At 46.4% G+C, this 13,815-nt stretch overlaps 1 protein-coding gene across 6 annotated transcripts; it reads right to left on the reverse strand.

Moving 5' to 3' along the window:
• Nucleotides 1-4,299: 4,299 nt before the first annotated feature.
• On the reverse strand, nt 4,300-13,742 carry dedd2 (death effector domain containing 2). Of its 6 annotated transcripts, none has more exons than XR_015101225.1 (8): nt 13,549-13,742; nt 13,310-13,424; nt 12,539-13,030; nt 11,798-11,929; nt 11,227-11,370; nt 6,721-7,123; nt 6,450-6,523; nt 4,300-4,964 (listed from the first exon to the last, which is right to left on the reverse strand). XR_015101225.1 is itself a non-coding variant. In XM_086113967.1 (7 exons), the coding sequence occupies exons 3-6, from the start codon at nt 12,996-12,998 to the stop codon at nt 6,726-6,728; spliced, it is 1,134 nt and encodes a 377-aa protein (XP_085970093.1). In that variant the 5' UTR covers nt 12,999-13,030; nt 13,310-13,424; nt 13,549-13,742; the 3' UTR covers nt 4,300-6,523; nt 6,721-6,725. The 6 variants fall into 6 exon arrangements, 3 of the variants coding, with proteins under 3 accessions (XP_085970093.1, XP_085970091.1, XP_085970092.1); XR_015101224.1 differs by having other exon boundaries at nt 4,300-5,897; XR_015101223.1 differs by having other exon boundaries at nt 4,300-5,897; nt 6,450-7,123.
• Nucleotides 13,743-13,815: the final 73 nt, after the last annotated feature.

A 13,815-nucleotide genomic window follows, 5' to 3' on the forward strand; every position in this document is an offset into this window, starting at 1 on the left:
TCAATCCAGCGCGCCAGGAGCGAGGGCGCAGCGCGGCCGGCCACCGAGCCAGCGTCCCGGGGCCCGGATGTCTCCGGGTCCCCTTGGCCGCTCTCCTCCTCGGCTCCGCCGGGGAGAGAGAGCCGCTTGCCCGGCCTCTTTATATACAACGGCCGGGCGGATCTGCCTCCTCCTTTTAATTGATTTTCCCATAATTAACTCAGTGTGTCCATCGATTTCCCCTCCACGGCATCGCCTCAACGTGGACGCTGTGTTATTGTGGACACCAGCGGCTCGACGGCGACAACCGGGAGGCAATATCGACCACGCGTGCTGCACTCATCGCGCGAGAAGAGGATGAGCGGCGTGCAAAATCGCGGACCTGCACTATCACGTGTCAGTTATGAGAGGCTCGGGTGGTGTGTGTGTGTGTGTTGGGGGGGGGGGGGGTTACACAGGTACACGCGTGACATCGGTCCGCGCATATTCCAAGTGGGGTTTCCAATCAATATGAAACACACACACACTTCACACACACAAAACGTGCGTGCGGGCTCCCCACGAGTCCCGCCTGGAAGTTGGCAACAGAACGGAGGTGGTACAAAAGAAATGTAAAAGTAGGCACCCCACCCCCCCCCCCAAAACACTTTTGCCACTTTTGAAAGAATCATAATAATCATCAGGAACATTACCAGTGCTTCCATCGGCGAACGTCTCCATCCACGCGACGCGAGCCACCTTGTCTGGACAACAGTGGGGATGGAGGGGATGATGGGGTACATGGGGAGGCAGCAGAGGTGGCGGGTGGGTGGAGAGGAGGGGGTCCTTGATGCGGCTGGGATAGGGGGGCTCAGCAATAAAGCGAGGGGGCGTAGGAGAGGGGGGCGAGTGGTAACTCCCCATCCTTTTATAAGCCCCCCCACCGCCCTCCCTCCCTCGTCTTCTCCCATTCTTTCCCCATCCCTCATCCTCAACGTGGAACTCGCTCAGCGGTTGCCATAGCGACCCGGTGGCTGTGATGCTGAGGAGAAAGAAGAGTGAGAGGGAAGGTGGGATGGATTTTTTTTTGGGGGGGTGGGGGGCTGCGCGTAAGAAAAATTCTTAAACTTTGCTCTTCGATGTGTTTGTGACGTCACACACCCACCGTGCATCTTGCTTCCCGCCACGTGAATAACAGGGCCTTCCATTTGGCGCCAGTGGAGCGCTCGCCTCATTGGCGCCCTCTCTAGCAGACAGTTGGAATTACACAGGATAAAGGAAAAGGGAAAGACGGAAAAAAACGAGTGAGAGAGAGAGAGGACAAAATAAATTTATTTTTTGTGTGGCTGTGAACAGTTGCACTGGAAAAAGTTCATTTTGTTGTGAACATTTTTGAATGTGATATTAAGAAAATAGAGAAATAATTATGTGTTTGTAATGATTACATGTAAGCAAAATGGACTCTGGTACAAAGCAACTTCAGATTTTTTTTTTAAACCAGCGCATGAATCTCAAACGTGTATAATATAAATTTGTGAATTCAAATTCTACCCAACTATCTAAATCAGGGATGGGCAATTTACATATTGGGCGGGGTCGGAGTTTTTCATCAGTGTGAATGGCGAGGGATGTCTTGCAAAAAAATTACAGTTCAAGGATGCCACAAAACTGGTGTGCAAGAAATCAACATTTAGTGCAGGAAACCATTTTGTACAACCCCCCCCCCTCCACCCCCTAAAATCATCTCACTCAAAATTGTAATATCATTGAGGTAGGCTTTGGTTTGTCCTGTATATCATTCCAAACCGGCCCAAAAAAATATTAGGCCGACTTACACTTTAGTATAAGGAAGCACAGTATAAGACCCAGTGCATCTAGGACACATCTAGTGCTGAAGGGTGATATTACAACATAACACTGCAGCTGACCAATGTATAGACCCCCGCACATTCAAAGATTAAAAAAATGCTATCAGTAAAGTATCTGCCAGCATCGGATCTCCCCCCCAGGTGTTTCATTTCCTTGCCAAAATCTTCTCAAAGGTTCTATTTTTGCAAAATGGCAAGCACCCTCAGGGAGGTTGAATAATTAAGTCATTCTCGGCTGACGTACGGCACACTGTTACATGAATTTACGGCTGTGGAAGATGACATTTTCCAATGGAGCGGGTCAATAAGCAGCAGCGGCGAGAAGCACCATACCCCGCAGGTTAGACAAACAATAACGCCGGTCCCCGTGGGTCGATAGTGTCTATCAGCTTTAGATGACACGTTTCAATAGCGTGCTGATATGGGCGCCCGAGACGGTTGGCGTCTCCATCCAATCAAGAAGGTGAGAGGAACACCTGCGGACGGCGGAATAAAGTGGAAGGCCGGCCGCTGCTCGGCCTTGCGCCGGGCCCGCGTGGCATTAGCTTCTAGTTGCGCCATGCAATTTGCACACACCAGAACACCTCTGATGGTGTTTTAGGCCAATAACGACAAGTGTGTGTACGTAATAGAAATGTTTCAAGTAATTCACTCAAGGTTATTCCCTGTGTGATTTGACAAGAGCGCCATAGCAACGGCTCCTCCAAACCCCCTCGGGAACCCTTGACCCGGATGGCGATGGGCCAGGCTTCAGGCTTGTCGACTGGCTGTACAGCCAGTCGCTGTATCTCCGCTGGTCTAAACACTATCAGGGGCACTTGCTGACATTTACGATACAAATTAAATTGTAGCCCCCTTTCCGAGTAGGAAAGAGGAGAAGCGGGAGGAAAACAGGCCAAAATCCAAATGTCAGGGCCGAGGTCAAGCAAGAGACTAGCTGTGTGCGAGGTGTCAAGTCAAGTTTAGTTGTACAGTCCGTAGGCTTCTGTGGCGGCACAGGGTGAAGTCTGACAAGATTTGTTGAAATATTGCATTAATTAATCACGTAAACAACAATGTAAATACAAAGCCCGGGAAGGTTGAACTTGCGGTATGAGAGGCCAAGACTCCACCAGTTTCTCTGGCAAGCAGCGGCAGCGGGGCTTACCCAAGAGGGAGGCATTCTTCGGAGAAAGGGGACATGACAGAGCGTCAGGATCGTCATGCGGACTTCCCAGGCAGCGCTTCACTTTGCAGAAGGCATCACAGCCTTGAAGGAGCAGCGCCCTGCAGAAGCGTGAGACTTTGCAACCACTACGATGGCCCAAGGCGGGCTTGGAGCACTTTGGCTGGCCATTTAAAAAAATAAAATAAAATACTGTGAGACGATGCTTTTTAAACAAGATATAAATTTGTATTTTCCCAGCCCATGAATCAAAATAAACATTTGATTTCATTCCACTATACACATGTATATTTTGTTACACACACACACACACACACACACACACACACGACAAAATAGTGCATTGTAATTTGTGGAGAACTTGCATATTTCGCAACAATATTGCAGCAGGGAGACAAACTTCAAGTTATTTGAACGTAGGAGTTGCAGGTATAAAAGTGGCAAAGTGGACTGCAGTAAAAAAATCTTGAACAAAAAGTAGTTAGACAACAGACCTCAGGGGCACTCCAAGTACATCCAGTCGAATGTAGATCTCTTCGGGGGCGGGCGGGTGAAGAAGCACGGCAATGGTCCCGGTCAATTGAATCAGGTGTGTTGCAGCAGGGAGCGATGGAAAACAGGCAGGACAGCGACCCCTTAGGGCCGACTTTGGAAACCATCTGCTCTCGTGGCAGTGCCAAGATTTTCTCTTGAGATCTCTCTGCTTGAGCACCAAGATCGTAGAATATGATTACACCAAATAACATTTCTGGTTTAAATGGTGACTATCAAATCTTTAAGCGGATGGGTGGGTCAACCGCTGGCAGATTTTCACGACAGGGCTCGGCCGCTATCCCCCATGAACGGTTTGGGATTGCTTATACTGTATATATCGTAAGCCTTCCGGCACATGTGTCAAACTCAAGGCCCGGGGCCCAGATCTGGCCCACCACATCATTTGATGTGGCCCGAAAGCAAATGTTGACTTCTGATGCTTGCTAAAAATTGTGCCAAAATTTCAAAATGTCGTATGTAATATATGAGAGCTATTTTAAGTTTTCTTGTTTCCAAAACCCTCATTCCAGTAACTTAAACTACAGTTGACCAAACCATTATTCTTGACTTCCTTATATGATTTCACCGTCATAACGGCCCTCCAAGGGAACCGCTAACTATAAGGTAGCCTGTGACAAAAAGGAGTTTGACACCCCTGCCTTACAGTATATACAGTGGTGCCTTGAGATGCAGTAAACTTGCATTTCAAGGCAACATTGTACATACTGTAATGGATATTTTTAGCAAGAAAAAAAAAAGACAACGCTAAACAGATTAAGGGCAACCACACCTTTATTAATTGTATTAGTATTCACCCATATATTACCTTCTGAATATAGTTAAACATAATGTGAACCGGCACGCATTTGTTTTTTAAACAAAGTTCTCAAGAAATACATTTTTCCTTCAACATAATTACATTTACAAAAAAATGAACACCCCCTCGTCCCATAAAAAAGGAACCCACCTCCCGACAAAAAAACCTCATGTCCGGTCCTGTGGAGTCGAGCCCTTCTGACCAAGCCAGTCTTCTTCTAGTGGTTTTCCACACGAAAGCAGGGGGGCCTTATTGATCGCTGTCTCCAAGTGAAGTCCGGGCATTAGTTCCGGCAGGGTGACCAGACAGGGTTCCGTCAAAGACACTCTAGCAGGGATGATCGCACCCCGGATGTGTGCACTTTGGATTTTGATCTCCTGAACATCACTCGTATTGAGCGACACACTGTCCAGTCTTGTACGCGTATGACTTGCTGAGGGAAGCACTTGAAGCTCACACACACATCTGAAATTATCATCCCGGCAGCTGTGAAGATGACTTGTCCACGGTGGGCTGAAGCCGGAAGCTAATCACTGATGTCATCTACTGCTGACCACTGACTGCAGCAATCACACGCCGCAGAGTTATCTTCTTAGGACAATCCGGGACTCGGCTCGCTTATCTTAAGAGAGCGTGTTTGTGTGTCACCAAAGTTAAGACGCAAAGATGACTTTTTTTCCCTCGCCTCACTTTTCGACTTCAAACATATTACAGGAAGGTGACAACATTTTTATTCCCGAGGAAACCATGTCAAACGTGAAAACCCGAGCACTGGGGCCAAGTGGAGATTGTGTATGATAACGCTAAGGGTGAGCTTCTATAGCATGTATACGCGGGAGGGAGAAAAAAGCCTTCGACTCATCTCTGTTTCCCAGTGCAAAATTTGTTATGGTCAGACGGCAAACTTTAACCGCAAGGAAACTGTGGTCAACAGGAAAAAAAAAAAAAAAGCTGGGAGGTACAGTAAGTGTGACACTGCAATGTTTCAAGTTAAGGTTAAGACGCAACATTTTTTGCCCACTTATAGTACAAAAATATTGTGGACAGGAGAGAAATTGTATCCATAATGAGACTGTGGGCAGTCTGAATATATTTTAGTGTCGTGACCGGATTTAAGGGTGATGATGTCCACAGATGCAAAGATCACTTTTGTCACTTTGGTTTTCGACTTCAGAGTAAATACCAACATTTTATCAGAGGAGACTGTGAGCAATAAAATAGAGCGCGGGAGCCAAGTGGGGACGATGGGACTGCGAGACTACAGCTCCTTAAATTACGATGCACAGATCTTTATTTTTCACCGACTCGCCTCAGTTTTCCACTTAAAAATATATTGCGGCAGGGAGACAATGTTAACCTCAAAAGCAGACTACGGGCAGAACAAAATCAAAGTGCTGAAGCCAAGTGCAACGGTAGAATACGAAATTGTAGCATCCCTAGTTAAGGGTGAGCGGCAACCTTTTTTTCCCTAATTTTCCCCGTCAGCTTGGTTTGAAATTTCATCTGCAAGGAGACTGCGGCCGCTCCGGCAAAACGGTCCCTGTGGGCGATAATCCTAGAGGATACAGAGCTATGAGTAAGGTTCTTCAAAGTTAAGGCCCAAAGATTTCTTTTCCTTCTACTCGCCTTGGTTTTCCACTCTGAACATTTCGCAGCAGGGAGACCATTTTCAGCCAAAAGGAGACTATGGGTTGTATAAAAACGGAGCGATAACGCAAAGTGGAGACTGCGGTGTATTTTATACACCGCAGCAACCTGAGAGAAAGTTATCATAGGTTGCGACCAAAACATTGATTTCTACGACTTGCGTCGGTTTTAAATAAAAATAAAAATAAAAAAAAGATCACAACTAAAATGAACAAATTTTATCCAAATGGAGACTGGGGGCAACTAGAAAACAGAGCGCTGTGGCAAAGACTTTTTTTTTCTTTGTCACAGAAAAGTTTGAAACAAAAACGTTCGTTGTATCACTTATAATTTAGTTGTAACTTTTCCCATATTGACCGGTACTGTATTTGGAATGGACGAGTTTTGAGGCTTTCAAGCAACACACGTGAACGCCCAACTGAATCGGATTCAGCTCTGACTCGTGTTAAGTGCGGCTTACCACTGTGTGTCCTTTTGTTGGTCCTGCTTCGCCTTGTCCTAACATTTCCTTCTGCTGTCTTATAAGGTCGTCGCCTGGATGTGAATTCAAACGGAAATCAGAAGCATTCGTTGTCTCAACTTAAAATCCAAGGGTCAAGGCTTACAGTCAACGAGCGGTGCTTGCTACCATCTAGTGGCCGCTAGAGGCATTACACCAAAGGAAAAAACCCCAACACCCTGCACCTTTCAACAACATGCCAATATGGTATCATAGCTTAAAGTCCACCTACATCCCTCAGTGATTGTCCTTGTGGGCGGCAGCGGATGACGGCGGCGCCACGCCGGCACTCAGCAGCCGGCGGCCTTCCTCGTAGTCGTCCTGGTCCACGCTGATGAGCAGCCGGACACCCTCGGAGCCCGCCGCCACCCTCAGCGAGTCGGTGATGAAGACCCCTTTGAGGGCCTCCAGCAGCGCCCCGCTCAGGTAGTCCACCCAGAAGGCTTCCAAGTTGTCCAGCTCCGTGAATTTGATGTCGCACACGATGGCGCCCAGGTCTCGGGCGCGCAGCAGCGAGTCGGCCTGCCTGAACAGCTCGAACTGGCGCTCCAGAGGTTGCCGCTTGTCTGACGACACGCCGTCGCGTAGCGCCGACTCGTGCTCCAGGTACTCGGCCCGTACTCTCAAGCGGATGTCTGACAGCGGGAGATGATGATGATGGTGGTGGTGGGGGGCCCGATGGAGGGAAGTGGGGGGGGGGGGGCGGGAAGAGAAACAGGGACAGCAGTCAGAAACATCAAAGCGATGGTGATTTTACACTGCACGGTACCAGTTTGGCCCTGCTCAGCTTGAATCACTTGTCTCACTTTGCACATGGCATCCATCTAGACTACAACAAGGATATTATTACAGATATTGAAAACTAAAATTGAAAAAAAAAATAGTTAAAATAAAAGTGAGTGGTTGGCAAAAAAAAAATCCAAATTGCAATTACATTCTAAAACTAATTGTAATCAGAGCAAAAAATGTCCTTTGTTTTAGACTGTTAATTTTGTCGGTGAGCTTTCATGGTTTATTTCGGTCTTACTGTATGAAGGAACAGAAGAAACAAGGGCATTTTCAAAATTATGGGAATTGTAGCTGAGCTTATATAATGCTTTTTGTGGCCATTTTTTTTTTTTGCACAACACATTTCATACATTAAAATATATACTAAAACCGATAAAAACTAACAAGCCTGCTCTTAAAAATTGAATGTAAAAACCAGTGTTGCCCTGGTCTCGAGATGCAACTTGTCATCGATTAAGTTGTTGATCCTCCCCCCCTCCCAATTCAATTGAAAATTTGTTTCGGAAAAAAAACTAATTATTGCCATTCTTTTATTCAAAACATGTTGACAGTGCAGAAAATGCAGAGTCATTTGGTTGGTATGGTGATAAAAAGTAAGCAAAAAGCAAATCTGCAACTGTCACATGGGCGCCCGTGTCTGGAGTGGTCTTTAAGACACTTGTCGGACGCACTAACCTCCAGGAAAATACATTAAAAAACATTTTTTAAAACTTATGTCATCCATATGACCCCCCACCCTACCCCCCCAACCTTTGACTGAGAGAAATTGTCCCTGGTTTTGAAAGTGGAAAAGCATTAATAATGAGAGCAGAGCCAAGTCGGTAGCACACGGTGGAAACTGGATGACATTGGTTGGGGAAAATCACACAACGCCAATCACATCAAAAGGGAGCGAAGTGAAAAGCGCTTTCTCCAATAGGAGCCTGTGACCAAATAAGCGGAACACAAACTGGACTGGGCATGTGCACATTGTCGTTCTTTGATTGAGCTTTTGCTGAAAGCAGCACAAAAAAGTGTCAGGGAACAACAACAACAACAACAAAAAGAGTCAGGTAGAGCAAAGGAGCCATTTTTGTGAACTGGGAAGGATAAATACTGCTGCCATGGAAGCGGTTGACTTAGGAGACGGTGTCAGCTGCGCACTCGGCAGTGGAAGCTTAGCAATGTGCGGCTCAGGAATTCGGTGTTTGGTTATTTTTTTTTTGGGGGGGGGGGGTGAAACGATGAATCTGCTCGGAACAGGACCGGCGGTCATGCAACAGCACAGCGAGGAAGGATCAGAGGATACATACTGTGCTGAGCACGAGCGCCGCCGACAGACAGCGCGGTCCCCGCGTGTCACTATTCCAGAAGAGCGCAGTGGAAAGCGGCCGCTCGACGACTTTGGCTGCAACAGAAACTCATCTGGGCCCCTCCAAAGCTCTCTTTAGTGAGGAACAACAATATCGATGGAACCTTTCATAATTATTAGAAATTAGGCCATCCTCTACGCCTACAACAGTGAGGGAAAAACAAAACATTGCAACAGGTTTAGGGCTACAACTAAAGATGATTTGAATGAGAGCTTCATCTGTCAATTATTATTTTTTCAATCCAAAAATGGAAGTGGATTAAAAAAAAAACAACACTCTTAATTTCGTATCCCCTTTTCCAAAACAAGACATTATTTCAAATTGCCAGTGCATTTCCTGCACTGGCAATTTGAGTTCATTACGGGTTTTGGTCCATGCCAGAAAAATCCGCCAAAACGCGGAGCGTTGTTTTCCAGAGAAAAGCAGGTGCAAATGTCTGATTTTGATGAAACGCAAAGACAATCGGTCCGCTTTCGAGGAAGGCAACAGAACCCCGAGAAGAGGTCTTCTGTCAAGAGGCTGCAATTAGGAGAATGTGGGCAAGTTTGACGTCTCGAATCAACGTCTCTGAACCATGAATCTCTTGGAAAGATCGCGCTCGCTTCACGGTCGAGCCCTTACAATATGGCCAAATGACCGTTTCGAGAGGAGGAACGCCATCGTTTGAGTGCAGTTAATCATCCTCCTGCTAATGAACGTTCAAAGTCAACCCTTGAGTGCCATTTGTCTGCGTCGGACTCCAGCGGGGCAAAGTTTGCAAAATGCCAACATTAGGGAGGCAAATGTCAAATTCATTCGTGCATCGATTCTTGCATAGCTTAACATTTTACAAAAGAGCGGACACTGCAATTACACTGAGGGGGGAAAAAAACAAAACAATTCAGTGCGGTCACAGTGAAATCGGTCGGAATGATTCGGCACCGAGATCCCTTCGGTAGTTCTCATAACACACTGGGGCATTCATTACGATCAGATGTGGTCAACCACGGCGCCACATCTTCGATGATGGCACCCTTAAGTGTGAAAAGAAGTCAACTGCTGTCAATAGCAAAAGTTGGTGAAAACAAAATACTTGCTTTGTCTTATGTCACATGAGCTCCGGTGTGTTTTGAATGAACAGCAGATTTTTTAAAAGTGGTCTGAACTCACATTTTCCTCCTGTCAATTTCAACAGTAGAACAACAGCAGACAATTTGACTCCGAAGGTTCCCCCTGGCTAAGTCAAAGAATCCTTTTCGAAATTAATTGGTTCTGGAAGAAATTACTTAACTAGAACATTTTGTAAGTAGAAACGCGTCTTCTGTTCCAAGACCCCTCAAAATTCAGACATAAATGTGTTCTAGAGCATAAAAATATGTAACAAATGCCTCCTCTTTCCTCCTTTTATGCCGCCAACATCACGAAGCGCTCAAGAATTCTGATCGACTGTGGCAGCGGAACACGGTGGAAAAGGGGGATGAAGGAGCAGAAATGAAATGTAGGTTTCGATGCAAGCAGACAGATCCAGACTCGGGATGGGCATGGGGAAAACTATCAATTAAATGTTTGTATTTTGTTTTTGTTTTTTAAATAGATAGGACAGTCTCTGAATGTTCTGGACCCCCCGTTTCCACACCGGCGCTGTTGAGCAGACTGACAGCCCGCAGGAGTTTGCATCACAGTGTGGATCGGAGATGAGCCACGCAAGAAACGCAAGATGCCGATGAATGCGACCTTTGAAAATCATCACTGCGACTGGCGTTCCCACACAATCAAAGCAACAACAAAAGTTCAAAAACCGTACAAGGAGTACATCCGAACGACTTGTGTGGAGGGAGCCCCGGTTGCAGTCAAGCGGCGCTCTCCATGACGCGGCAAGAAACGATTGTTCTGTTCTTAAAATTGCATTTGTACAACCATCCCTAATTTAAACTTTTTTTTAAATTCTTGTGGTATGAAAATCACATGCAGAACAGATGGATGATTCGACTCAAACTGAGGGGACTGACATTGGAGTTTAAAATTGTATTCGTATGTCGTGTGCAGCACCGAAACACATTTGAGTGTCAGATTATTCGATTCTTCTTATATTAACTTGGTTTGTCAATGACTTTCAGTGCAGGGAGGCCGAGTGTCACATGATCACATACTGGAAAAGGCTGCAAGGTTTTATTGACTTCGGGTCATTTAGTGAATACCAGACTGGGAGCCAAAAATGAAGAATGTGTTTTTCTGAGTGGCAGTTGTGCACGTTGGGAGAATTTGCCAAGGATTATCCCACCACTGGAGCATTCAAACGATAACATCATTTGAATGTTAAATCGGAGCGGACATGACAGCCAACCGTCAATGTGCTTTGGACGAAAGTGAAGAAAGCAACATTCACATCTGCATAAAAGATGCCCGTGTTTGTAGAGGTATCGCGGTTTTAAGACAAAAATGACTTGGTATGCGACCATTTGATGCGTTTCATCATGGCAGCAGCAAAGCAAAGCTTGGAGACGCGGCATGGATAAGGGGGGGAAAAAAAAAACAGGGCATGGTTTTGCGTCAGAGAAAATGTGCAGGGCATAGATAGACGATCGTCGACTCTGAGGGAATGAAGGTGCTGTTCTTACTGCATGATGCTTTCTGAGCTGGTGCTGCTGGTGGCAGTTGCTGGGCCTGCCTGCCGGTCTTCTTGGGCTTGCGACTCCAGCCGTGCCCTTTTCGTCGTTGTCTTCTCCTCTGCAGGGAGACTCCAGCCACTGCAGGGTCAGACCCTGAGACGCAGAGCACAAATATGAGTTGGGATATTTGTCATAAGGTGGACAAAAGTAGTGGTCGTCAGTCATGTACTGAGGTTGTTGTGACGGATGAAAACCCGCTTCCATTTCATCTAAGAGATTAATCGGTTTAAAAAAACCCCCCTGAAATTCATGTATTCATTAAACCCTCCCATAGCTGGTGGCAGTGGAAGCATTTATTTCATAAAAAAAACTTTTTTTTTTGTTTTTGTTTTCCCCGTCATCACGCCCACTCTTCACTAATGGTTTCATTTTGCTGTCTGTTTGCTCAGTTTTGACCCATTTCAGAAATACATTGGCTGGACGATGATCTGGCTTTCCAGACCACTGGAAACGTACCTGAGCAAAGTAGGCCTATAGGGTTCCTGGAATGGTAATTGTAGCCTTGAATGAGCAGTCCTACCTGTTCTCACTTGCTGTGTGGAGGGAGGAAGGGACATTTCTGCGTGTCTATAGGAGGACACCCTTGGGCCAGAAGTGCACAACACCTCTCTGTGCTCTACCAGGCTTCGTTTGTCAGTTCTTTCTGGAGACACTGCAATGTCAGAAACATACGAGGTGAATATTCATCAAGGGGTGGGGGGGGGGGGGGGGGGTACAGACTGAGACAGTAAATAAACACCTCTCTTAAATACCCCCCCCCCCAAAAAAAAACATGGTATGACTTCACACTACCGTTTGCATGTGAAGATTATGGAGTTAACTGCTGGGCCCATTTGTGGTCTCTTGTTGACCAACATAGCAACAACTACTGAGGCGTGCCACTCGGATGAATTCAGGGATGGCGTTTTAGGGGAACAATGACTTTGTTGCGAATATGAATTGCTTTAGTCGCCTCAACCTCTCAAACAAAAACAAGACGACCAAAGTGCTTATGATGGCAAAAATAGTCCTTTCCTTACAGACGTACAACTATGAGACACGAGTGCCCCCTCGTTCCCTCCATTCTCACGGTATGACACATACTGTGTTTATACCAGACATATGCAGTCGACCCAGCACACTAGCGCTTTTGCGAAAGCAGACTTTCATATTCGCTGACTCTTTTCAATCTATTTAAAAATACGGCCAGTGTTTTTTAATCAAATATAATTTATAAATCCTGACTACATTTGTGGTCGTGCTATCGGACTTCAGGACTCACCTGTTCGTCTCCTCTTGTGGGACACGAGAGGCAGCAAGTCGTGTCGGGTGAGGACCCTGAGGAGCTGCAGAAGTGGCTCCAGGTTGCCTTCACTAATATACCCTCGCCTCTCCAGCTCAAGCAACAACTCAAGTCCGCTCCTGGGCTTGAACCAGGCCACCATGGGTTGCGGGAAGCCTTGCGACTGCAAGCGCTTCCAGGCCGCCAGGAGCTTGGGACTCGGGGCCTCGCCGGGATTGAGCGGGTTGTCTTCTTCAGGCATCACCGTCCAGCCGGCGGGGTCCATGGGGTGAACGGGGGTGCAGGTTTCACTCAGGAGGAAAGAAAGCACGTCGATATCGGCGTCTGTCAGTTGTGAGCCGACAACTTTGAAGACCTCGTGGAGGGACAGCAACCCGTAAAATTTGAGGCACTGGGTTTCATCCCAGTCAAGTGAGCGCCTCAGCGAGCAGCTGGCCATCTCGACGTCACACAGCCACTTTAATATGTTACCTGTGTCAACACAATGAAGTGGGGGAATGCATATCGCGTATAAGTCACCACTGAATTTCATTTTGAAAATCAGTTCATGTAGCATGCGGTACCTGAAAATTCGACAGTACAGTAACGACGCGTTTACATCCCACCACTGATACGTCACGAAATCATGGCTTGAAACAGGTGTCTTAACAAGCTAGCTGAACCAACCAGCTAACTGTGTTCCAGGCAGAGATAGCCTGACATTCACCGAAAAATGCCTCCCTCTTATTGTTTTTGTTGTATTAAATTCACCTTTCCAAAGTATTTCCCCTGTGAAACAAAACAAACAAAAAAAAGGGGCTGGGGAGGTCGTTCGTCAGGTGAACACCTTCGGTGGAATTCCCAGCGTTGAGAAATGACACCAAGCCTGCGACGGGAAACACGAACATTACAAGAGTGTTTAAACAGCAGACGTATACTTACTACTTACTACAGTAGAAATAACTAATAACACAAGATTTATCGAGTATATATCTCAATATTGCACTTACAAGCGTGAGCTTCGGTTACCACGGGATGATAACGGTGATAGCTACGTTGCGCTAATTATACAGGTCTTCATAAGAATGAACTATAGTCGATAAGCACGCCTTTCCGGGCTGATGAAGCTATAGAAGTTAAACTGTCATTGCGTTGACAGGACGATATTTTAACAGACAACAGAGGAAAAACAACTCCTCCCTTTAAATAGACAGCGTGACAACTTCCTTACGTTGAGAAACTGGCCAATCACAACTCGAGTTCTGCTCAGAGACGAC

The sequence above is a fragment of the Hippocampus guttulatus genome, chromosome 6, assembly GCF_054856545.1.
Source record: "Hippocampus guttulatus isolate MCC_2025c chromosome 6, RoL_Hgut_1.0, whole genome shotgun sequence".
Taxonomy (NCBI): domain Eukaryota; kingdom Metazoa; phylum Chordata; class Actinopteri; order Syngnathiformes; family Syngnathidae; genus Hippocampus; species Hippocampus guttulatus.

Excerpts from the sequence above, each read along its gene's own strand:
- dedd2 (XM_086113967.1), bottom strand. The coding sequence starts at position 12,998 with ATGGCCAGCTGCTCGCTGAGGCGCTCACTTGACTGGGATGAAACCCAG. Across the intron at positions 11,371-11,797 it reads CACACAGCAAGTGAGAACAG|GGTCTGACCCTGCAGTGGCT; the intron begins GTAGGACTGCTC and ends TCTGCGTCTCAG. Across the intron at positions 7,124-11,226 it reads AGCTCAGAAAGCATCATGCA|ACATCCGCTTGAGAGTACGG; the intron begins GTAAGAACAGCA and ends TCCCGCTGTCAG.